At 42.4% G+C, this 25,091-nt stretch overlaps 1 protein-coding gene across 1 annotated transcript in view; it reads left to right on the plus strand.

Moving 5' to 3' along the window:
• Positions 1-25,091, plus strand: part of ABHD3 (abhydrolase domain containing 3, phospholipase) — a 49,801-nt gene that overhangs the window by 23,840 nt on the left and 870 nt on the right. Inside the window, exons 5-8 of the mRNA XM_070778852.1 lie at positions 15,592-15,704; positions 19,517-19,690; positions 22,111-22,159; positions 22,239-22,404. Of these exons, the coding sequence (XP_070634953.1) occupies positions 15,592-15,704; positions 19,517-19,690; positions 22,111-22,159; positions 22,239-22,404 (502 nt within the window). The remainder of the gene's footprint in view (positions 1-15,591; positions 15,705-19,516; positions 19,691-22,110; positions 22,160-22,238; positions 22,405-25,091) is intronic.

A 25,091-nucleotide genomic window follows, 5' to 3' on the forward strand; every position in this document is an offset into this window, starting at 1 on the left:
TGGGGAGTGATGAAAATGTTCTAAAATTTTGATGATAGTTGTACAATTCTAAATATACTTAAAAAATCCACATCTTAAATGGGTGAATTGTATGCTAAGTGAACCACGCCTCATAAAGTTCTTAAAAAGAAAAGGCTTAGGACTTACCTGGTGGTCCATTGGTTAAGACTCTGTTTTCCTATTGCAGGGAGCCTGGGTTCCATCCCTGGTCAGGGAACTAGATCCTACATGCTACAATTAAGACCTGACATGGCCAAATAAACAAATAAAAACAAATAAATATTAAAAAAAGAAAAGAAAAGCCTCCTTCAAGTACTTTCCAGTTCAAGTTAGAGCTGGTTCAGTGGGTTCGGGGGAGGGTTAACAGTGGAGCAGAAGCCAGAAAATACTTTTAAATACTTTGAGTGAAAGTCATTCAGTCATGTCTGACTCTTTGCGACCTCATGGACTTCAACCTGCCAGGCTCCTCTGTCCATGGGGATTTTCCAGGCAAGAATACTGGAGTTGGTTGCCATGCCCTCCTCCAGGAGATCTTCCCAACCCAGGGATCCAACCCAGGTCTTCCGGGTTGCAGGCGGATTCTTTACCGTCTGAAACACCAGGGAAGCCCAGAAAATGCTTTAAAACCATGCTACTCCAAACGTGGTCTCTGGACCAACTTCCAGTTTTCAAAGTATCGGACACCATTGCTAACAGGATGAGAGAATGTGAGCCAACTTCAGCTCCAAGCACTCTGCCGAGGTGAGCTGATTTTTTCTTTCTCATAGAAACACTGTCTGGGTGAGAGAAGCAGCGCACTGATTTACATTCTGACATCAGCCCCTTATCTCACCCTGGCCTGGCACTTTAAGTAGCTCTGCTTCAGGGATCCTCTAATCCAAAAAAAAAAAAAAACCCACGAAAAAACCCTCATTTAATAAATGAGGACACCTCTGGAGAAGTGGGCTGACAGGCCTGAGGTCGTAAAGCTGATTAATGGTCTTAGGGCAGGAACTCCGACTGTCCAGTGTCTTAACATTTCAGCTCTGGCTTTTGGTCAAGTCAGGCTGAAAAGCTGGGGGTTGAGATAAAGAAGGTTTTCGAAGAGAGGGATCTTGCCTCAATCTCCAATGCTTTGGATGGTTAATTAAGGACTCAGATCTAGAGAAATATGCTCTTGTTCCCTGCTGAGCTTTTCCACCTTGGAAGTTAATGGGGTAGGTGGGATTTAGGAAATTCACAAGGGATAAAGGACTTGCTGGAGGAGGAACATACAGTGCATGGCAGGCCAGGGCACAGTTCAGACTCTCACCTTCAGGCACCACCTTTCCCATACCCAGCCATTGTGTGCCACCCACGTTTGCTCTTTCCTAAATGCTTCCCCAGATAGCCTCTTCTGCTACCTATCACAACAACCCCTGAAGGTCATCAGTCAGGTGTGGATATGAGTGTGTTGAATCCTTTAGAATTTTCTTCTAGTACTGATAGGTGCAGTTCAGTAATATCTTGTAATATCTCAGTATTATCAATGTTATGAGGTGGTATCACTCACTAATATCAACTCTTGGTGGGTGTGCAAAAGATTGTACACTTCTCTATAGTTAAACAGTTTTCAGTGAACTAGAGGGAAGTTGCTATATAACACAGGGCACTCAACCTGCTGCTCTGTGACAATCTGTTGTTCAGTCTTTAAGTAGTGCCCTACTCTTTGCGACCCCATGGACTGCAGCATACCATGGACTGCAGGACTGTGACAACCTAGAGGGGTGGGAAATCCTATGGACAGAGGAACCCGACATGCTGCAGTCCATGGGGCTGCAAGGAGTCAGATATGACTTAGCTACTGAACAACAGCTAAGAGGAGTGGGATGTTGGGGTGGGGTGGGAGGAAGGTTCCAGAGGGAGGGGATGTATGTATACTTATGGCTGATTCATGTTGTTGTATGGCAGAAACCAACACAACATTGTAAAGCAATTATCATCCAATTAAAAATAAGTTTGAAAAAGAATTTTAGGAATGGTATATCTTTAAGGAATAACAGTTATAATTTTAGGAGCAACAATGATGTGATAACCAGCTACCATTTATTGAACGGTTTCTTTGTGCCGTGTTAGTCAGTCGTGTTCGACTCTTTGTGACCCCACGGACTGTAGCTGGCCAGGCTCCTCTGTCCATGGGATTCTCCAGGCAAGAATACTGGAGTGGGTTGCCATTTCCTTCCGGGGTTCTTTCTGATAGAACCCGGGTCTCTTGCATTGCAGGTGAATTCTTGACCATCTGAGCCGCCAGGGGTTTTGCTGTGAGCTGTTTAGCAGTACTTCGTGCGCTGCAGGCAATCCCTGTAGAACTAGACGTTCCTGTTCCCCAGTCACTCTAGGTAGGATTTGTCATTCTTGTCACTGCAGCCTCCTCCTTTCTTGGCTCAGCTCTCACCCTGGTTCTTTATTCCCTTTGAGCAGTTCCTTCTCAGCCCTGGCTGCACAGTAGGATCCTCTGAAGAACTTCGAAAAATCTCTGATCTCTGAATGCCATCCTCCAAAGATTCTGATTCATTTGACCTGGGGTGGAGTCCCCGGGTCTGTTTTTGTCCTAACGCCCTCTTTCTGTAGGCCTGGCTGAAAATCACTGTGAGGTGGTGCGGAGTCCCAGGTTTCTCAGGATCCTGATCTGAGAACTCCTGTCTGTGTGGCTGATCTGCTCTAAGCCACTAACAAACTGTGCTCATTTATCAGAGTCGCTTTGCAGCATGACTGCGTAAGCATGTGTGATAGCCATCCAGAATGTTGGCAGGAACACGGCATACAGGCCATCTTGGCCTCAGAGTTGGCCAGGATATTTCCTGGGGCCCTTTGTTTTGTGGTTGGTTATTTTAAATAATTAAATTCTCAGGCATATTTGGCTACCTGGTGGTTTTGTATGTCTATCCACGGAGGTGAAATGATTATTCACTGTAGAGCTGGTTTTGCTTAGAGATGCACATACATTTGTTTTCTCTGACTCCTTATTTAACAAACTCAGCTTCCAGAAATAGGGTCACTTTTCCTAAGAATGATTCAAGCAGCTCACTAAGTACTGGACTGGGAGTGGGTTGAGTGAAAAGAAAACAATACAACGACAAAAACGGGGAGAGCAGTTAAGAAGTGTCAACTAAAAAAGATGTGCAACTTGAGAGTTGTGAGTTAAGTTTTATTTGTGGCAAAATGAGGACTGCAGCCCAGGAAGCTGCATCCCAGATAGCTCTGAGAGACTGCTCCAAAGCGGCTAGTGGGGGGAAGTCAATATATAAGGTTTTGGTGAAGGGGGAGTTCAATACCATGAAGCACTCATTTTACAAAAGGTTTTTTGTTAGTCATGAGGATCTGATGTCACCATGAAGGGATTTAGTACTTCTCTAGATATGAGGAGATGCCAGGATTGAGATCATAAAAATCTGTTCCTAAAAACATACAACTATCTAAAGTCCACCAGATTCCCTGGAGCCCAGCGTGCCTCACTCCCCTGCCGTCCCTCAGGGGTTGTTGCAGGTCAACAGCTATAGCAGCATGGGGCTCAGTCTCCGGAGAGGCAGCGGGCAAATGCCTTTGTTGTTCAGTCGCTGGCAATGCTCTTGGTAAGTGCCAATTTGTAGTTGACAGAAGCATAGTTAGTCCTATTATAAATGGATTATCCCTTTTGGGGTAGCCTACATCCGCACAAGATCTCACAGAGTTTATTTAAGCATCATCATATCAAAGTACAGACCTTTAAATGCTAGTAAGAAGAAGACTGTAAAATGAAATATCTTAAGCTCTTGATGTTTACCAAGACATTAGAGTAAATGTGAAATGTAAGTGATTTTAAAAAAGATCTTTGTGTACCTTTTCCAGTTTTATTTTTTTCTGGGCAGAAAACTGAACTCTTTTTATGAGCTGGCCTGGTTCAGTGTAGGATATGCGGCAGGCATTGAAAGGTCCCGGGTTATGGCTTTTTCTTCAGATTAACAAATTAATCTGCTCCCAGAATAGCTAGGGAGAGTCAGGCTATCCGATTAACAGGGTGAATTTTAATTTTTTCTATACTCCCCACATTTTTTAAAGGAAATTTGCATTTTATAAAACAAATGACTTCTAAATCAGGACAAGAAAATTCTCTTTCGGGATAAGGAGAAATCACTGTGTCTACTTTTTGGAAGTTATGGGTAAATTAGATATCATTCATAGATAAATATAAAATATATGCTTTATTCTTTTCTGATCTATTATGTATAAATAATTTATAGTTAATTTTACTACATTATTCTCATCAAAGCTTTTTTTAAAAACTAACTTCTGACAGTCATGTACACACTGCTTTTTTTAAAATGGGTAACTAACAAAATCCTATTGTATAGCATATGGAACTCTGCTCAGTGTTATGTGCCGGCATGGATGGGAGGGGGTTTGAAGGAGAATGGGTACCTGTTTACGTATGGCTGAGTCCCTTCCCTGTTCACCCGAAACTATCACAACATTGTTAATCGGCTATATCCCAATATGAAATGTTTTGGTGTTAAAAAAAAAAAAGAAAATTAACTCTAATAGCCATTTAAGAAATTACTATTGTTTCTCTCTGATAATAGTTGCAGTTGAACAATATGAATAATCTTGGTTTGTAATTATCATCAAATTATTCTAACTTGTAAAAATACTTATGTCCAATGTCTGCTTGAAGGTTATCTCTCCTTTAGATTTTTCTGAATTTTTGAAGAATACCTTTCTCATTCTCTTTTTCCTATAAAAGGAGTTCATCACTCAATTGAATCCTGCCAGGTCATTCTTCCTTCCTTTAGTGATTAGATGTGGCTTACTTTACCTCTGTTCTGGAAGCATGAAATAAGGCAAGGATTACTGCAATATGATAGTTGTTAGTAATAATATTAATAGTAGCCCCTAGCAACTGGGGCTTCCCTGGTGGCTCAGATGGTAAAGAGCCTGCCTGTAATGCAGGAGACCTGGGTTCAATCCCTGGGTTGGGAAGAAGAGAATTAACTAACATGCTTTATCTAAAACGATGTTACTATCATTTATTAACACATATATGTGTAATCTAGAAAGATGTTACTGATGAACCTGTGTGCAGGGCAGTGAAAGAGACAGAGACAGAAAGAGCTGACTTGCAGACATGGCGGAGAAAGGAGAGTGAGGCAGATTGAGAGAGTAGCACTGAAACATGAACATCATCATAGTAAAATAGATAGCCTGTGGAAATTTGCTGCGTGAAGCTTGGGGCTCAAATCCGATGCTCTGTGACCACCTAAAGGGTTGGTATGGGGTAGGAGGTGGGAGGGAGGTTCAAAAGGGAGGGGACATGTGTATATTCATGTTGATGTATGGCAGAAACCAACACAATATTGTAAAGTAATCATCCTCCAGTTAACTTAATTAAAAAGATGCTATAAATTTATATCTTCAAATCTGAAGAAAATTTCTGCCAATTTGATGTATTACCCCCCATAAATGTCTTCGCTGTGTGTCCTGGATGAATTCTTTCTTTAGTGGGAGTGAAGTCCTATGAAGAAAGCATACGATGTTTCCTGCTGGAGCCCCGTCAGGTAGTGAGAGGTTGTGTGATAGAACTACATAGTTTTGCATGTCTGAAGTTACCAGGTCATCTCACTTTCCATCTTGTGTGTTTCCGTGTAATCTGACAAGTGTTTAATGACTGTCCGAGATGGAGAGGAGTCATAGTAAGAGAGAGCGCCTCACATATATCACAAGGGCTGGGAGCAGGCTGGCCAGGACAAGTCGGGATAGAATTGGGAAAGGCTGTGAGTTCCTTGGGATAACAGGGGCCAAGTCTGACCTCTTGTCTGATGTTTATTGAATTAGTTCAAGGCATTTCAACAGGCAGAGCTGACCTTGCAGGCCACGTGGCAGAAGTTTACACAGGTGGCAAGGGCATTGAGAAACTTAGCAGACGAGAGAGGGGCAGGGTCCATGGCCCAGAATCCATACAGATGGAGGAACACTGAAGCACAGGGCTGGAAAGGTGACTGGGCATATTAGGAAGGGCCTCAACAGGGGACTTCGTATTTAATTCAGTCGGCAATGGAAAGCTAATGGAGCATTTTAATCAGAAACTCTGTCCTGATTAGAGCTCTAGGAAGATTAATCTCGCAGTGAGTGGGATGTGTGATTATGGATGGTTATTAGGAAAGGCTGGGAGTTAACCATGTCAGAGGGTATCACCTCATGGTCCAAGCGAAAGGTACAAAGGCCTGGGAGCTGAGAAGGCTGGTGCCACACCCCTCCCATGACTTTTTCCTCTTGACACGTACCATTCCCATCTAGCTTACCTGATGGCTTCCCACCGCAGGCACTCGCATCTCCAACAGTGGCGGTGGGAGGGCCCCGAGCCACAGAAGGCTGCTGAGCCTGTACTGAGGGCAGACCAGGTGCTGGGGGGTTAATCTCCAGGATGCCTCCACCAGTGGTGAAGTTAACTGTGCGTGCTTAGTCGCTAAATCGTGTCCGCCTCTTTGCAACCCCATGGACTGTAGCCCGCCAGGCTCCTCTGCCCATGAGATTTCCCAGGCAAGAATACTGGAGTGGGTTGCCGTTTCCTTTTCCACCAGCTCCCTTGCCACTCGGTTGAGATAACTTTGAGCTTTGTTCAACGGTTTTCCAAAGTGCCCCAATGGGACTGAGTCCCAGGCATGCACAGCCACAAACTGCTGGCTAACATTCCTGATTGCTTCCTACCCGTTCTGACTCACCACTCCCCTGCTCCCACTCACTGCTATACCTTCAAATGAACCACTCACCTTTGTCCCAGAGGCCTTCTGAGAGAATCTAATATACCAGGTCTTTACTCGAGTAGAAAGAAGGGCTTGCCTGTGTGTCCTGCAAAGATTCTGGAGAGGAAGAAGCTATAGGACTTGGAAGTGTATTGACTGTGGGTTAAGGGAAAGGAAGAAGGCAATGTCACCTACAGTTTTAACTAAGAAAATGCAGACATCATTCATAGGAAAACGGGAAGTTAGGGGAAGCATTAGTAATTTTCATGAAGAGATAAAAGGGTTTGCTTTGGGGCATTTTGAGTTTGAAGTACAGATAGTACTTTACTTCTAGAACTTTAGAATTTGCATCTGGAGCTCAGGAAGAAGGAAGAGCCTGGGGATTCAGGTTTAGTTGGAGCCAAAGGCAACAGGAGAAGGGGGCGGAAGAGGATTAGATGGTTAGATAGCTTCACCGACTCAATGCACATGAATTTGAGCAAACTCCAGGAGATAGTGAAAGACAGGGAAGCCTAGCGTGCTGCAGTCCATGGGGTCAGAAAGAGTTGGACACTACTGAGTGACTGAACAACAAGAGGTATTTGGTGAAGCTGTGAAGGTAAACGGGACCTCCAGGAGCTGAGTGTGGACCAGAGAATGAACAGATGCAGGCCTATGACAGAACTTCCGGAACTGAATCCTCCCTTTTGGGGTGGTAGGAAGAATGACAGGAACTAGCAGGAAATGGAAAGCCAGTGGCCGGAGGAGGATGGGACACAGTCATCACGGGAGCCTAGGGAAGGGCTGGAACCAGGCAGATGAGGCCAGAAAGGCTCTGTGTGTGCTGAGTTTCAGAATGCTGGGAGCTTTGATCTGTTAAGGGAGTGTAATTTCCTCGGTTTTGTCTCATCACAACAAAAATTTGAAGCGATGGACGTTAAAGCCCTTGGCAGATCACAGCTCTCAGATAGTGTTACAGCACAGTTTTATTTAGATAAAGGAAAATACATCCTCGAGGCCTGAGCGCATGCGGACCCAAAAGACATGAAGAGAAGAGGGAAAGAGAGCATGCACGTGCGGGAGAGAGACCCTGGCCTTTTGGCTCCTCTTTTTATATGTTTTTTCCTCCCCCTGGGCCTGCCCTATGTAATTGGGCTAGCCAGGAGTGCTGTTTGTTCTACCTGAGGGCCTCGATCCCGTCCTCGGACCTTCCTTTCTTCTATTTTCACGGGCTTTTCCCTTCCTTGTCTTTTAGCCACCACCATTCTGGACTGCTTTTTTCTATTCTAACTACCTAACATTCCCCCCTCAAGAGATGGGAGGCCCAATTCTTTGGGAATAGGGGCATCAAGGTCTTTCTGGCTACTTCCTGCTGAACTGGGATGGCGAGGGGCATTGGGCCTCCCCCTTTTTCTAGTCTCAGGCCTCAGAGTCCTTATAGCAGTGTCCATCTAACGGTCAGTGATATTTTCCATGGTCAGCGGTAGTTTTATATATCCTTGTTGAACTTGCACTGCATGCTGTGGCTTGTTGACCTGGGCCAAGACAAAATGGATTCAGTTCAGTTCAGTTCAGTTGCTCAGTCGTGTCCGACTCTTTGCAACCCCATGAATTGCAGCACGCCAGGCCTCCCTGTCCATCACCAACTCCCGGAGTTCACTCAGACTCACGTCCATCGAGTCAGTCATGCCATCCAGCCATCTCATCCTCTGTCGTCCCCTTCTCCTCCTGCCCCCAATTCCTCCCAGCATCAGTCTTTTCCAATGAGTCAACTCTTCGCATGAGGTGGCCAAAGTACTGGAGTTTCAGCTTTAGCATCATTCCTTCCAAAGAAATCCCAGGGCTGATCTCCTTCAGAATGGACTGGTTGGATCTCCTTGCAGTCCAAGGGACTCTCAAGAGCCTTTTCCAACACCACAGTTCAAAAGCATCAATTCTTCAGCACTCAGCCTTCTTCACAGTCCAACTCTCACATCCATACATGACCACAGGAAAAACCATAGCCTTGACTAGACGGACCTTAGTTGGCAAAGTAATGTCTCTGCTTTTGAATATGCTATCTAGACAATTGATAATACATGGAGCAATCATAAGCAGCATCAATATGGCATAATAAGGACTAGTAGGGGCATTAGTCAACTCCAAATTCCCATTGCCAGGATGGCTCAAGTGCCTTCTTATTCAGGGATCAGAAGATCTATCTCCTGTCTGTTTTGAAGTACAACCCCTGCCAAGCCGTTGGCTCTTTAGAGCTGTCCTGAGAAATCTTATCCCCAGAAACTAGATTTTGGGGGTGTTCATTAGAATGGCACTCATTTGCAGTCCTGAATAGGTATCTGAGATCTCTGGGGGCTCACAGGTGTATTGAGTATCCTCTTCTGTTTTCTTCCACGGCTTGACTCATGAGTAGGAGTCATGTCCTGGTACTTTGACTGCTGTAGGGGTAGAAAGTATTACAGGGTAGGGGCCCTTCTATGTGGGCTGGAGTTGAGCCTTTGGGGACCCATCTTTCCAGACTTTAATTAGGACTTGAGTCCCTGGAGCATATAGTGGTGACTTGTTAGAATCTTTTGGGTCCTGGTTCACACCCCACAAGCGTATATCCTGTTGGAATTGACCAATGGCCATGGTATAAGACTGGGGAGTCTGAGCCTCTGGATCTAGGAAGAGGTCATTGACATAAACAAAAGGTCTCCCATATAGCATCGCATAAGGACCAAGACCAACCTATTCCTTAGGGGCAGTACGGATGTGGAGGAGAGCTACTGGTATGGAAGCTCCTTTCCATCCCAGGGAGGTCTCCTGGGTTATCTTTTTTATCACTGATTTTAAGAATTGATTGGCTCTTTCTACTTTTCCTGAAGACTGAGGGCTCCAGGTACAATGGAGATAATAAGTAATGCCCAGTGCTTTAGAGACACCTTGGGTGACCTTAGAAGTAAATGATGTCCCACTGTCACTTTGTGATGACCTGGGCAGACCAAATCTTGGAATGATTTCATGGAGCAGATTTTTTATCACTTCCTCAGCCCTCTCAGCCTGGGTGGGAAAGCCTTCAATCTATCCTGTGGATATATCTATCATGACTAATAGGTATTTATACCCTGGAGGAACTGGCATCTGAGTGAAGTCCATCTGCCAGTCCTCTCCTGGGTGGGTCCCACGTCGTTGGACGGGCTGGGCCAGCTGGGGTCTTTGAGCTCCTTGGGTGTTGTTAAATTGGCAAGTGAGGTAAGAGGAGACCACTTGCCTTATAGTCATTTGGAGGCCTGTTCTTCTGAAAGACCTTTCTAGTAATCTTTGGAGGGTCTTTTCCACTAAATGAGTGGTGGCAGGTAAGCAGTTAACCAACTTCCATTGGAGGTTCTGAGGCAGAAAAAGGAGTCCCTCCTTTTGGAACCACCCCATATGATCTTCTTGAAAGCTCTCACTCATAGTTTATGAGTCTCACCTTCAGTATATGAAGGAGTTTCTGGCAAATTAGTCTGCGGAACTAAGGTGGCAACGCCTATTAGGTCATTGTTCTGTAAGGCTGCTCTCCTAGCTGCCTGATCAGCTGCTTGGTTCCTCCGTGCCACTCCATGCTCCCTTTTTGGCGTCCTTTACAGTGGGAGACTGAAACCTCAGTGGGCAGATGGACCACCTCCAAGTCTAAGGATTTGATCACCATATTTGATTGGGGACCCTCAGGTGGTCAAGTGGCCTCTTTCTTTCCAAATAGCAGCATGTGCATGTAGCACCAGAAAGGGATACTTGAAGTCAGTGTAAATGGCTACTCTTTCTTTCTCCCAGCTCTAAAGCTAGAGTCGGGGCTATGAGCTTAGCTAATTGGGCTGAAGTACCTGGTAGCAAAGGTTTAGCCTCTATGGTCTCAAAATTGGAGACTACTGCATATCTAGCTCTTCTTTTTCCGTCCAAGACAAAGCTGCTTCCATCAGTGTACCAGATTTCCTCAGGATTGGTCAGAGGATCTTCTGACAATCCCTCTTGGGGTTTTGTCCATTGGTCCAAGGTTTCTAGGCAAGAGTGAAAGGGGGAGAGCCCTCAGGGGTAGGCAGGAGGGTGGCTGGGTTAAGAACCTCACAAGGGGATATAGTGAGGCCTGGATTTTCCATCAGCACTACTTGATATCTGAGGATTCTTTGATCAGTTCAGTTCAGTCACTCAGTCATGCCCGACTCTTTGTGACCCCATGAATCACAGCATGCCAGGCCTCCCTGTCCATCACTAACTCCTGGATTTCACTCAAACTCATGTCCATCGAGTCGGTGATGCCATCCAGCCATCTCATCCTCTGTTGTCCCCTTCTCCTCCTGCCCCCAATCCCTCCCAGCATCAAAGTCTTTTCCAATGAGTCAACTCTTCGCATGAGGTGGCCAAAGTATTGGAGTTTCAGCTTCAGCATCAGCCCTTCCAATGAGCACCCAGGACTGATCTCCTTTAGGATGGACTGGTTGGATCTCCTTGCAGTCCAAGGGACTCTCAAGAGTCTTCTCCAACACCACAGTTCAAAAGGATCAATTCTTTGGCGCTCAGCCTTCTTCACAGTCCAACTCTGGTCCACACAGTCAAAGGCTTTGTCATAGTCCATAAAGCAGAAATAGATGTTTTTCTGGAACTCTCTTGCTTTTTCCATGATCCAGTGGATGTTGGCAATTTGATCTCTGGTTCCTCTGCCTTTTCTAAAACCAGCTTGAACATCAGGAAGTTCTCGGTTCACATATTGCTCAAGCCTGGCTTGGAGAATTTTGAGCATTACAGAACAGCTCCAAGGCACTGTCAAAAGACAGAAGAGTGAGTGCTTCCCCCGTGGTTGGGATGATCCTCCCACTCATTAGCATATGAATTCACCCAGCTTGCAAAACCTAGCCAGACCAATTCCTTTGGTGGAAGCACTTGCCCTCTGCAATGGTCCACACTCTGAAGAGTGTACTTCTCTCTGACTCCTAACAAATCCACCTCTCACCTATCTCTGTGTCTCTCACTGAATTTTTGCAATGAGACATCAGAGCCTGAGCTTCATTAGGTCCTGAAGCCACTCATCATGGGTTTTGGCCAGGCTTAAGTCCCAGGAGAGAGGAGCTGAAGGATGGGAGGAAAAAGCAGAAGAAAAAACGTGCCAAGGAATCCCCTTCATGGCCTGCTGGAAAATCTGCTGAATACCTGACCTGTGCTCACAGTTTTCATTGGCTTGATCCTTGGCACAAAGAAGATTAAGGACAGAAGAACCCCCACCACCTTGGGTAACAGCTACTGGGGCTCAGCAGAGAGTGGAGCCTTAGGGACATACTGAGAAGTAGCCTCTCCAGAGTCCCTACTTGTGCCCACTGCCGCTCGCCTGTTCGTGGCGGGGTTTGAGGAAACAAGAAACGAGAGATTTTAAAGGAAGAAAGATTTTGTTAGGCATATGTCCCTCCAGCCATAGCACCGAGGGCCTCCTACCTTAACCGGAGGTCTTCTGGAATCTGAGACAGCCATGTGAGCTTTCTGCTGAGTTAGTTTTTCCCTGTTCCGGTTTCCAGCACGCTGGGCTTCTTGTCACTTCCCCTGCACTGGGTTTTCTTCACGTTCTGCTTCCACCATGGGAGCTTTCGCTGAGTTGGGCTCCTGCTTTGCTTGGCCTCCTCTTTGCAGGGGTCCGCGTCCAGGTTGTTTCAGCCAGGTTAAATAGATGTTAGGGGAGTGTGTAATTTCCTCGGTTCTGTCTCATCACAACAAAAATGTGAAGCGATGGACGTTAAAGCCCTCGGCACGTCACAGCTCTCAGACAGTGTTGCAGCTCAGTTTTATTTAGAAAATAAAGGAAAATACATCCTCAAGGTGTGAGGGCATGCTAACCCAAAAGATGCGACGTGAAGAGAGAGAGGGCGCGTGCGCAGGAAAGAGAGCGAAAGAGAGCATGTGCTCTCAGGAGAGAGACCCCTGGCCCTTTGGCTCCTCTTCTTATGTTTCTTACCACCCCCCAACCCCCACCCCCCGGGCCGTCCTATGTAAATTGGGCTAGCCAGGAGTGCTATTTGTTTTACCTGAGGTCCTCAGACCTTCCTTTGTTCTATTTTCGCGGGCTTTTCCCTTCCTTGTCTTTCAGCCACAGCCCTTCTGAACTCCTTTTTCCTATTCTAACTAGCTAACATTTCCACACCAGCGTTATTGGTTTCCAACTCAGTGTAATCCATTTGGGAGAAAAACATTAAGGGAAAGAGAAGCTCCTATCTCTGAGGGTCCCAGATAATCGATTTGCTTATTAAACATCTCATGGAATCCTAGTGCTTTATGATAACTAGTTTACTTACTACAAATATAAACCCTGACCTTTGCTACTTTGTGACTTTTGGTAAATTACCCAACCTTACTGAGCTTTGGGTTTCCCACTTGTAAATAAGGAAACAGCTGTTATCCACAGGCATTCCTGGCACTAAGATCCTAATAATTTTCCCTGGCCATTTTTAATCATACCCTAACTCTGTGTGCAGAGAAGGCGATGGCACCCCACTCTAGTACTCTTGCCTGGAAAATACCATGGACTGAGGGGCCTGGTGGGCTGCAGTCCATGGGGTCGCTAGGAGTCGGACACGACTGAGCGACTTCACTTTCACTTTTCACTTTCGTGTATAGGAGAAGGAAATGGCAACCCACTCCAGTTTTCTTGCCTGGAGAATCCCTGGGACGGGGGAGCCTGGTAGGCTGCTGTCTATGGGGTCGCACAGAGTCAGACACGACTGAAGTGACTTAGCAGCAGCAGCAGCAGCAGCAACTCTGTGTGTGCTTTCCTGGTGGCTCAGTGGTAAAGAATCTGCCTGCAGTGCAGGAGATGTGGATTCCAATCAGGAAGATCCTCTTGGAGAAGGAAATGCCAACTCATTCCAATATTCTTGCCTGGAGAATTCCATGGACAGAGGAGCTTGGTGGGCTATAGACCATGGGGTTGCAAAGAGTCAGGCATGAGATTAAACCACCACCACCAACTCTGTGTGTATGTTCATGTATCTGTGTGTGCAAGTGTGTATACACATGTATACACTTACTTCACTTGAAGCCTGCATAACAAGAATATGTGTTGGTAACTGTTTATATTAAATAATACAGAAAATTTAAAGCTATGCAGTGTGAATAAACACAAATACAGTAAAAATGCTAAAGGATATTTTTTTTTCACCTGAATTTTTGTGACAAATTCTGCAGTTACTATGAATAAGCATGGTAGTAGACATTGGTCTGTTTAGATTTTACATTGAATTTGTGCCCCTCAAATGCATTTAATCACAAAGTATTTTTGGAAGTATCTCAGCTTCATCGTGTATTAGCTGTTCTTGAGTTTACAGGAATTATTTAACCTCTCTAAACTCAATTTTCTATTAATAACTCAGTTTCCTAAATAGGGTCTGCCTTGGGGTTTTGTGGGCACAAATTTAATTATTCAATAAGTGTTAGCCATTGTAAATCCTGTGAGGTTAACATTTGTCTTTTGGAGAGTTTTATATTTGCAGATCTCAAAAAGATGGTAGTAGGAAATAGGAGTGTTTTAACCTTGAGTTTAGTTGCAGGGATCAGTGAAAATTGAAGTTTTCTCAGACTACGCATTAGTGATTGAATGGTGGGTGACACATAATCTTCCAGTCATATTTTATTGGAATATTACCATCCGGGTTGTACAGATAACTGGTTTTGGCTTTTTTATTAGGGCAATGTTACCAGATTTATCTCTTTGTTGTTAAGTTTCTAGTTATTTTATCTCATGCATACTTTATTCATGCACACACTCTCACATACATTGTACAGACAGGATTGCCCTCTGCTCCCAGATCTCAAATAAAGCATCTGTGAAGCTTTTCTGCTGGAAACAGAGCCCTTATTGACGGAGTTCACATGAAAATCATTTGTTTTAATGCATTATGTATTGAGGCATAATCAGCTTTACATATTTTAACATTTTAAGTGTCTGTTTTCAGTGTAGCGCAGCTGGGGTTATATGGAAGTCTTATTGAAAAAGAAAATATCTAATTAATAAAGCAGACTGCATGTTGCTTGATCTAGAGTGAAGGCAGTGTCAGAAAAAAAATCACACTCCTTCACTGGTAGACAGCATTCAGGTTATACCTGAGCAGGAAGGAGTTACAGTTTAGATTTTTTTGTGGATTATTGAAAACCTTTTTTGTTTGCTTGATTGTGTTGTTGTTTTTTTTTTTTTTAGTAAGAATTACTTTGGGGCTTGCCCAGTGGCCCAGTGGTAAAGAATATGCTTGCCAGTGCAGGAGACAAGGGTTTGATCTGTGGTCCAGGAAGATCCCACATGCCATGAAACAGCTAACTGCCGCCGTATGCTGTAGCTACTGAAGCCTGCACGCACGTAGAGCCTAGCTGGAGTAGCGCCTGTTTGCCACAACTAGAAAAAAGCCTATGCAGCAATGAAGACCCAGCACAGCCAAAAATATAAATAAATAAATAAAATTATATATTAAAAAAATAATTGCTTTGGCATTGTCAGGCCTAAATTGTTGTTGGTTTCCTATAAAAAAGTATCGTTCTCCACTTTTTCTTCCTAAATTGACTCTGTTCTTTAGTTAGAGACACATTTGAATAGAGTATTGCATATCTGTCTAATTTAAGGTATTTATATTGGTCTTGTCCCATTTCCCTCCAGACTTCCTTGTGTGATTAGAGTCTTTTGTTAGTGCCAACTCGGGTAGTACTGACTCTAAATGGCATAAATTTGAACTGCAAGACAGAAAATGGAAAATTATCCTGACTCATATAGTGTGTGCAAACAAAGGTCATTTTCTCCCAGTTATGACTTTTTGCTCTTTTTTACATTTCTGTGTTACACAAATGATTCCCCTCCCAATTTTAATTTTTGTGCTTTACCTGTTGTTGCTTGCAGACGCCAAGGACTTACTGTTGTTCGAACACTGAAGACTTGGAGACAGTCATTCACCACGTCCACAGTCTGTACCCTTCTGCTCCATTTCTGGCAGCAGGAGTGTCAATGGGAGGGTAAGATTTTTCCTTTCTAAAATGTCCTAGAGGGAAGTGGTCCTAGTGCCTGTCTCTTTCTGATGACCATAAGCTAAATGGGCATTTAAAAGCAAATGTTTGGGTTGCTCATATTTTATCACATATGGTTGGATGAAAATGTTAGTTGCTCAGTCGTGTCTGACTCTCTGCGACCCTACAGACTGTATGTAGCTCACCAGACTCCTCTGTCCATAGTATTCTCCAGGCAACAATACTCAGGTGGGTTGCCATTCCTTTCTCTAGGGGGATCTTCCTGACTCAGGGAGCGAACCCGAGTCACCCTCATTGCAGGTAGATTCTTTACCATCTGAGCCACCAGGAAAGCCTAGCCTCATTTGTGCTAATTTTTTGTGTGTTTTTGTTGTTGTTGTTGTAGTAATAGTGAGCTTTAATAAAAAACAAAATTTTTATTATATGGCATTTTGCTGTGCTTAGAGGACCTAAACCATTGTCCAAAATCAGCAAACACATGGAAACAGAAAATATTTTTTCTTAATTCTATAGTCAATGTATCTGTCAATTTTCAAAATGTCTTGCGAGCATGCTTACTTGAAAATGAACAGCTTTACAAATGATGGGCTCTGAAAGATTGGCTCTCACCGTAGTTTTTTAGACTCTGATAAGCATAAAACTAAGAAGCAAAGAATACGTTTCTTACATTAGCATGGAAGGTCGGACTTGACCTACTAAAAAGGAAGAAGTCTGAATCAGGGCAGAAAACCCAGACAAAATCTGTGAATTGTGCTTAAAGAAAAGTATTTCACTTTTTCCTTTGCCCCACAATGAGAACCTTAAAGGACAGGGTGGCAGCTGAACTTTCTTCCCTTAGTCATATAAATTCTTGAATTTTTAAAAAGCCAGACTTTATGTAAACAGGCCCTGATTCTTTATTCAGAGGCTCCTGGGAAATGCCTATTCTTGTCGAGTTGAAGTCTCAGTGCCTGAAGGCAGAACTTGACCATTAGCCTTTGCAGCTGGTTGAATATTAATGTCTTGTAAATTGTTGAAAGGGAAGTCCCCTTTCTAGTTGCCTAGCACTGAGACATGTTCCCAAGTGGGTTTACCACTCTGGGATGTGGTTTATAGCTTGATACATTTTTTTCCTTTTGGAGATGCAGCAGACAAAAGCATCTAAGACCCTTATGCCCAGACTGGGTGATCCCCACGCCTGTTATGCCTGGGGCCAAGCAGCAGTTTGAGCCAGAACTAAGTCTCACCAAGGAATCCACGCTGCTCCAGACCTGGTCACATTCCAGTCTCCCATTGGGTTCCTAGACTAGCTTTAAAAATGTATAGAAATTTCCAAGTATATATGAGTAGAAAGAGTATGATTCCTCATAAATATTCATCTCCCCAGCTTCAATGACTGTCAATTCAAGGATAATCTACCCTCCATTCCTTCTCAACTCTGATTACATTAAAATAATTTTCAGACATCATTTATAGAGATTTATGGGTCTCTGACAGGTAGAGTCTCTTAAGAAACAATAACAACAACTCACCACAGTGTATTATTACACCTGAACAAAGCTAACAGTAATTCCTAAATGTCATCAAATATTCGATGTCAGTATTTCATTTCACTGTCAATCTGTTGGCTGGTTTTTACAGTTTGTTTGAGGCATGAGCCAGATAAAGTCCACATATGGACAGATTATGTCTCTTAAATCTCTTAATCTGTGAGTTCTTTATCTTTTCTATCTGCTTTTTTTTTTTTCTTGGTGAAAAAAGGGAGTCTTTTTCTTATCAAAGTGACATGGCCTTTTTATGGGGTGATATCTTGATGTTATTTTACTCCTGAGTAATAACCAGGAAGTGTCCCCACCTACTCGGTCACAGCTATTCTTGGTGCTTCCTGCTCCTTCGAGGTTCGTTTCTAGCTCTTTCAGTTTGCCCTTTACACCAGCCTCACAGAAACCTCTTGACTGCCAGCCAAAGAATTGGGCCACCACAACTAGACACTGGAATGACCCCTTTGCAGGAGAGAAGCATTATCCCTTAACTAGCTTAGGGAGCTATGTACAATAAAAAAAGGAATGCAGTCGTTATGAAGAGTTGTTCTCAAAAGGGAAATCTCCAGCCTGAGGTCTCTGCCCTGGATCAGGAAATCACTGAAGGAGATTCTGACATGATGGAAATGCTGAAGCTCTTGGTTTTTGGCATCTGTCCAGCCTGCAGGTCACTTAGTCTACAGCTGGGATGAATTTCAAAACACAGCGTGGAGCCATTTCTGTCTTTTTGCTGTAACATTTCCAACAAACCTCATTCAACAACAGCAAAAATACCCAAAAAACCAGCAAACCCCGAAATCTCCATTTTTGATCTAATATCTCTCATTCACTCTGTAGTCCATCTGGGTTGGAAAAAAAAGAATGAGAGAGAATTTTTACTCATTTCAGAACCTGAGCAATTGGAGAAATAAAGGATGGAAAATAGAAACAGAATTTATACTATTATCCTTTCTCTTAGTTGTAAATGTCATACTTGGATTTCTGGTGTACTGTGTTAAATTCCATGCTTGTCCCTTTTACCAAAGTAAAACTAGAGTAGAATCAGGAAAAATGATAGAACAAGAGGAAAATATGTGAAAGGAGATAAGGACAAACAGCAGGAGGGAGCAGGAAAAGAAAACAAGTGACTTTAGGGTTGATTGCTCTGCCACAATTGAGGAAGTCTAACTCTAGACAAGGAGCTGTAGGGAGCGAGGCGTGCATGTGTGCCAAGTTGCTTCAATCATGTCCAGCTCTTTGTGACTCCATGGACTCGAGCCCGCCAGGCTCCTCTGTCCATGGGATTCTTCAGGCAAGAATACTGCAGTGGGTTGCCATGCCCTCCTCCAGGGGATCTTCCCGAACCAGGGATCAAACCTGCATCTCTTATGTCTCCTGCATTGGCAGGCAGGTTCTTTATCATTAGTACCACCTGGGAAGCCCAGGGAGCAAGGATGCACAGACAATTGGAATGGCCATCCAGACCAATTACTCCGAATCTCAAGGTGAGACCCAGATCAATCAGTTTTTAAAACTCCTCAGGTGACTTCAGTGTGCAAACACATTTGAAAACCACTCCTTGTGATTTTTCACCTGTGTCAAGCATTGGCAAACCACAACCCGGAGGCCAAATCTGACTGTTTTTGTGCAAGAGCCAAGAATGGTTATTATATTTTTCAATGGTTGGAAAAGAAGAATTATTTCACGACATGTGAAAAGTATATGAAACTCAAATTTCAATGTCCATATATAATATTTTATTGAAACACAGCCATGTCCATTCCTTCACACATGTCTACGGCTGTTTTAAAATACAGTCACAGGGTTAAGTATTGATGGTTGTGACTGAGTTTTTAGGGCCACCAGAACCCATTTGCTTTGTGGCCCTTTATAGAAAAAGTTTGCCTGAAACACTCCTCCCATAATAAGTTAAATACTCAGCTAGGGGGCCAGGGGCCAGGGAATTGCAAAGTTTTAATAGACCCCAATATAATTTTCAAAAAAGAAAACCACTCTTACGATGGATTTTCCTGATGTTTTACCTCCAAGAAAGATACACATTTAACTAACAACTGTATGCTTTGTCCCATTCTCAAATTCCCTATCCATATTTATCCATTCTCAAGATAAATATGTGAACAGAAGGAAAGAAAGAAGGTATTTTCATGGTTTTCCAAGATAAAGGGTTAGACACATTGGTTTATATGTTTCTTCTCCGTGGTTAAAAGTCCACAATTAGAAACAGGATGTCTTGTGATATAGAACGAATTAATCACTGTGTTCTGTTTTTCCTCATTTTAGAATGCTGCTTTTAAATTATTTGGGCAAAATTGGACCAAAAACTCCTTTGAAGGCAGCTGCAACTTTTTCAGTTGGTTGGAATACCTTTGCTTGCTCGGAGTCACTGGAGAAACCACTGAACTGGCTGCTTTTTAATTATTATTTGACAACTTGCCTCCAGTCTTCCGTGAATAAGTAAGTCATTTTAAACACCTAATGTCTCCAAATTTTTCGGAGTAAGTGCCACAGTAAAATGTTTTAGAGGACAACACTGCTAATGTATATATATATTTGTTATATGCACTATTATGTTATATACAGTAACAAATTAATCCTTCAATTTCAATATGTACAAAAATAAAAAGATTTTATGTATAAGCTAAAAATATAGATAAGAGCTCTAATGTTTTCTTTCTGTACCACAATGTACCTTGTACAACCTCTAGTCTCTGTGCCCCATTTTGAAGATCACCATTTCATTACTGTTCTAAATTATTCTAAAAGAATAAAAATATTAGTATTGAATGTGTTGAATAACTATGGGCTATTTCCCTGGATTTTCTACTTGTTGCTAATCTTATTAGTACCTAATTCTCCCCTGGGTAGTAACTAATGTGTTAAGTGTTTTCAGAGCTAAATAATATGTTTTTTAAAGCTTGTGTTATGAACATAATATGTTTTAGAGGCTTAGGAGCATGCCCCTAAAATATGGATATTCTCAGCCCCCACAATTCTTAACATTACCAAAATATTATCTGTGAATTAGTTTTTTTCTGAAATTGTTTCAGTTCAGTTCAGTTCAGTCACTCAGTCGTGTCCGACTCTTTGCGACCCCATGAATCGCAGCACGCCAGGCCTCCCTGTCCATCACCAACTACCGGAGTTCACCCAGACTCACGTCCATAGAGTTAGTGATGCCATCCAGCCATCTCATCCTCTGTCCTCCCCTTCTCCTCCTGCCCACAATCCCTCCCAGCATCAGAGTCTTTTCCAATGAGTCAACTCTTCGCATGACGTGGCCAAAGTACTGGACTTTCAGCTTTAGCATCATTCCTTCCAAAGAAATCCCAGGGCTGATCTTCAGAATGGACTGGTTGGATCTCCTTGCAGTCCAAGGGACTCTCAAGAGTCTTCTCCAACACCACAGTTCAAAAGCATCAATTCTTCGGCACTCAGCCTTATTCACAGTCCAACTCTCACATCCATACATGACCACAGGAAAAACCATAGCCTTGACTAGATGGACCTTTGTTGGCAAAGTAATGTCTCTGCTTTTGAATATGCTATCTAGGTTGGTCATAACTTTCCTTCCAAGGAGTAAGCGTCTTTTAATTTCATGGCTGCAGTCACCATCTGTAGTGATTTTGGAGCCCAAAAAATAAAGTCTGACACTGTTTCCACTGTTTCCCCATCTATTTCCCATGAAGTGATGGGACCGGATGCCATGATCTTCATTTTCTGAATGTTGAGCTTTAAGCCAACTTTTTCACTCTCCACTTTCACTTTCATCAAGAGGCTTTTGAGTTCCTCTTCACTTTCTGCCATAAGGGTGGTGTCATCTGCATATCCGAGGTTATTGATATTTCTCCCGGCAATCTTGATTCCAGCTTGTGCTTCTTCCAGTCCAGTGTTTCTCATGATGTACTCTGCATATAAGTTAAATAAGCAGGGTGACAATATACAGCCTTGATATACTCCTTTTCCTATTTGGAACCAGTCTGTTGTTCCATGTCCAGTTCTAACTGTTGCTTTCTGACCTGCATACAGATTTCTCAAGAGGCAGATCAGGTGGTCTGGTATTCCCATCTCTTTCAGAATTTTCCACAGTTTATTGTGATCCACACAGTCAAAGGCTTTGGCATAGTCAATAAAACAGAAATAGATGTTTTTCTGGAACTCTCTTGCTTTTTCCATGATCCAGCGGATGTTGGCAATTTGATCTCTGGTTCCTCTGCCTTTTCTAAAACCAGCTTGAACATCTGAAAGTTCATGGTTCATGTATTGCTGAAGCCTGGCTTGGAGAATTTTGAGCATTACTTTACTAATGTGTGCTGCTAATGTGAGATCAGTGCAATTGTGTGGTAGTTTGAGCATTATTTGGCATTGCCTTTCTTTGGGATTGGAATGAAAACTGACCCTTTCCAGTCCTGTGGCCACTGCTGAGTTTTCCAAATTTGCTGGCATATTGAGTGCAGCACTTTCACATAATCTTTAAAAAAAATAAATATATAAGTAATCTTTAAAAATGAGTCTTCAGAACAATTACCTGCTATTATTCCTGCTATGTCTGATTAAGTAACTATTTTGTTGTTTATTGTTATTTAGTTGCTAAGCCGTGTCCAGTTCTTTGCAACCCCCTGGATTCCTCTATCCATGGGATTTCCCAAGCAAGAATATTGGAGTGGGTTGCCATGCCCTCCTCCAGGGGATCTTCCCCACCCAGGGATCAAACCCACATCTCCTGCACTGGCAGGCAGATTGTTTACCACTGAGCCACCAGGGAAGGTCAATAAATATTTTATTGAGTAACAACTTTATGTCCTGTGCCAAGTTACTTATTATTAGGTGTGTTTGAGATGGGAATGACTTTTTTATTTTTGAAATTTTGTTTCCAGGCACCGGCATATGTTTGTAAAACAAATTGACGTGGATCATGTCATGAAGGTAGGAGAGAAACTTTATGTAATACTTTTATTTCCTCTTTTGATGCCAAGAACATATATAGTTGGTTTCTGTTTTTCAGGCTAAATCCATAAGAGAATTTGATAAGCGATTCACTTCTGTCATGTTCGGCTACCGGACAATTGATGACTATTACACCGATGCCAGTCCAAATCGTAGACTGAAGTCAGTAGGGATTCCAGTGTTGTGTCTGAATTCTGTGGATGATGTTTTTTCACCCAGTCATGGTAAATTAACATCTTTGTATACATTTTGACATGAATCAACTGTTTAAAAATAATGTTCTTTGTGGGAAAATACAATAATAAGAAACAAAATGTCACTCATATACTGGTTTCCACTGTGATAAACAGAAAAAAAATAGCTTGATACTCATAATTTAGTATATAAATGCTTCAGATCACTTTAAACATTTTCATATATTCTTCTCTAGTCTACTGTGAGAGCCTCAGAACAAATTATGGCTCTCAGTATTTTGCTTGTATTCATTCTTACAACCTTTCCTTCTTATCAAATATCTGTTCTTTGGACAGGCTATGTTACAGTATCTCTACCTCAAGAGTACATTGACATAGTTGGCCTTTTCTTCCTGAGGTTCTTATACAGAAAGCTTTGTAAAGGGGAATATTACTCCCCTTTTAAACCTAGAAGAGAGCTTGAGACTTTATTAATAAGATGTCCTTGGATAACTCAATGAATGTAGCACATTCAGACAATAAAGTCATATTTGAAGGCAAAGAGTTTGTTTTACCCCGGATACTGTATAGAAGAAAATTATGCACAAGTTAACTTCCTCATTCTCTTAATTCAAGATATACAGAATTTTGTAACAAAGGTATACATACCTGTGTTCATACATTAAAGCAAGGTAAGATGCCTATCAGGAATCATACCTATCTTAAGGATAAATAGATTTGACCTCTAATTTTTTTCTAATGAAACTTCACAAAGCTTCTTATAAAACCTTTTCTTATTTCTCCCCTAAATATTTAAAAAAATTTCCCCCAAGTACTGTATTAAACTATTCTGAGTACCAACACAGCACATATGTATTGCCAAAATTTCATAAAATCCCCAAAGTTTTTTAAAAATGTCACTTTACCATTTCTCTGAAGAAGTGAAGTGAAGTGAAGTCACTCAGTCATGTCTGACTCTTTGTGACCCCATGGGCTGTAGCCTACCAGGCTCCTCAGTCTATGGGATTCTCCAGGGAAGAGTACTGGAGTAGGTTGTCATTTCCTTCTCCAGGGGATCTTCCCGACCCAGGGATTGAACCTGGGTCTCCCGCATTGTAGGCAGATGCTTTACCGTCTGAGCTACCAGGGAAGCCCATCTTTCTAGGGGATATCATTGTGTGATTTATGATTAAATCAAAGTAGTTTTAGACAGATGGAACTCTTGGCCTTTGACCACAAATCAAAAATTAAACTGTGAACTGTTTTTTTGGCCACGTTGTACAGCCTTGTGGGAATTTAGGTCCCCAAACAGCAATTGAACCTGGGCGCTCGGCAGTGAGCACGTGGAGTCCTAACCACTGGACTGCCGGGAAATTCCCTAAACTGTGAACTTTAATATCAGTTGAATAACATGGAGATTGTTTAGCCTATTTTCATTGGATTAAGGAAGTCTAGTATTTCTGCATCTGTTTTTATATTTCACAGGCCCTTCTTCCACCAAAAAAAATTTCCCAGCATTTAACTTGTTTTGACCTTGGTTGAAGTTTAGACTCATTATTTCTTATTCTTTCCCAAGCCACACTGAAAATAGTAGACAATTGTCTGCATTCTGAGAGCACAGGCAGCCAACATCTTTCACATGACTCCCATGGCCCAGCCTTTTGTTCTCCTGACATGACTGTAACTATCAGTGTGTTAGAAATTCCTGAGTGTATCCAGAATGTGAAAGTGGGGCTCTTAATAATTCCATCAGAGACAAATGAAGCACTTTAAATCTAAGCCCTTAATGTAAGATGATAAAGGAAAAGAAAAATAGTATCAAGTCATTTCATCTGCCCCTCCCCTTAAGTTCTCACATCTGATCCCAAGATAGATATTCTGTTTTAGGTGTAGCTGGCTGGATAAGGATCTGAGTTCAGGACCCATTTAGGACAAGGACTTGGCTTCCTAGGCCTTGATTTAGGGTCTCTAGGTTTATTCTTCAAAGAATGTAGTGAAAGGTCAGTTTTAAACAGGCAGTTGGGGTCCTGCGGCAGCCCTTTCTTGAACTGGTCTCAGTTGTCCTACAGTAAAATTACCTTCCGTTCCATTGAAGGGTGTGGAGTAGGGAGAGCTTAACTATAAATAAAAATTCAGAGAAGAAAAAATATAATCACCAATGTTTTACCACCCAAAGATAAACACTGTTACCACTGGGGAGTATTTCATGCCATTGTTTTTTTGCTATCTATATATGTTTTTATAAATCGTATCTATAATTTTGGATTCTTAACACAGCCACCAATTGGCCTCAGGAATCTAACTTCATGTAAAGTTAACCAAAGTCATACATAGTGAATTTATAACTCTCACAAAGGTAATAAGATTTGTTTTTTTTCCCTTCGTGTAACACCTAAGTGGGAATCTTATAGCATAATGGAAGTATTCACCATTTCTTGAATTATTTAATTTCTCAAAAGAAGACTAGGCCTGTACTTCTGTTACAACCAATCGATTGATTCTTCCAAAAATGATGATCCAGTACATGAATGTGAACATGAACTGTTAGAAGAATATGGGTGGTTAATATAAATTAGATTTATTTGATTAGCCATTCTCATTATGAATATTTGTTTAACGGTATTTTGGTTTAAAATGATTAGAAGTGATAAAGTTGCACACTTTTCCTAACAACAGTTAATATATATTTTTCTCTCTCCTTCCCCTCTCTTATCCACCCTCCCGCCCGACCATCGCCC

The sequence above is a fragment of the Bos indicus genome, chromosome 24 (assembly GCF_029378745.1).
Source record: "Bos indicus isolate NIAB-ARS_2022 breed Sahiwal x Tharparkar chromosome 24, NIAB-ARS_B.indTharparkar_mat_pri_1.0, whole genome shotgun sequence".
Lineage (NCBI taxonomy): Eukaryota > Metazoa > Chordata > Mammalia > Artiodactyla > Bovidae > Bos > Bos indicus.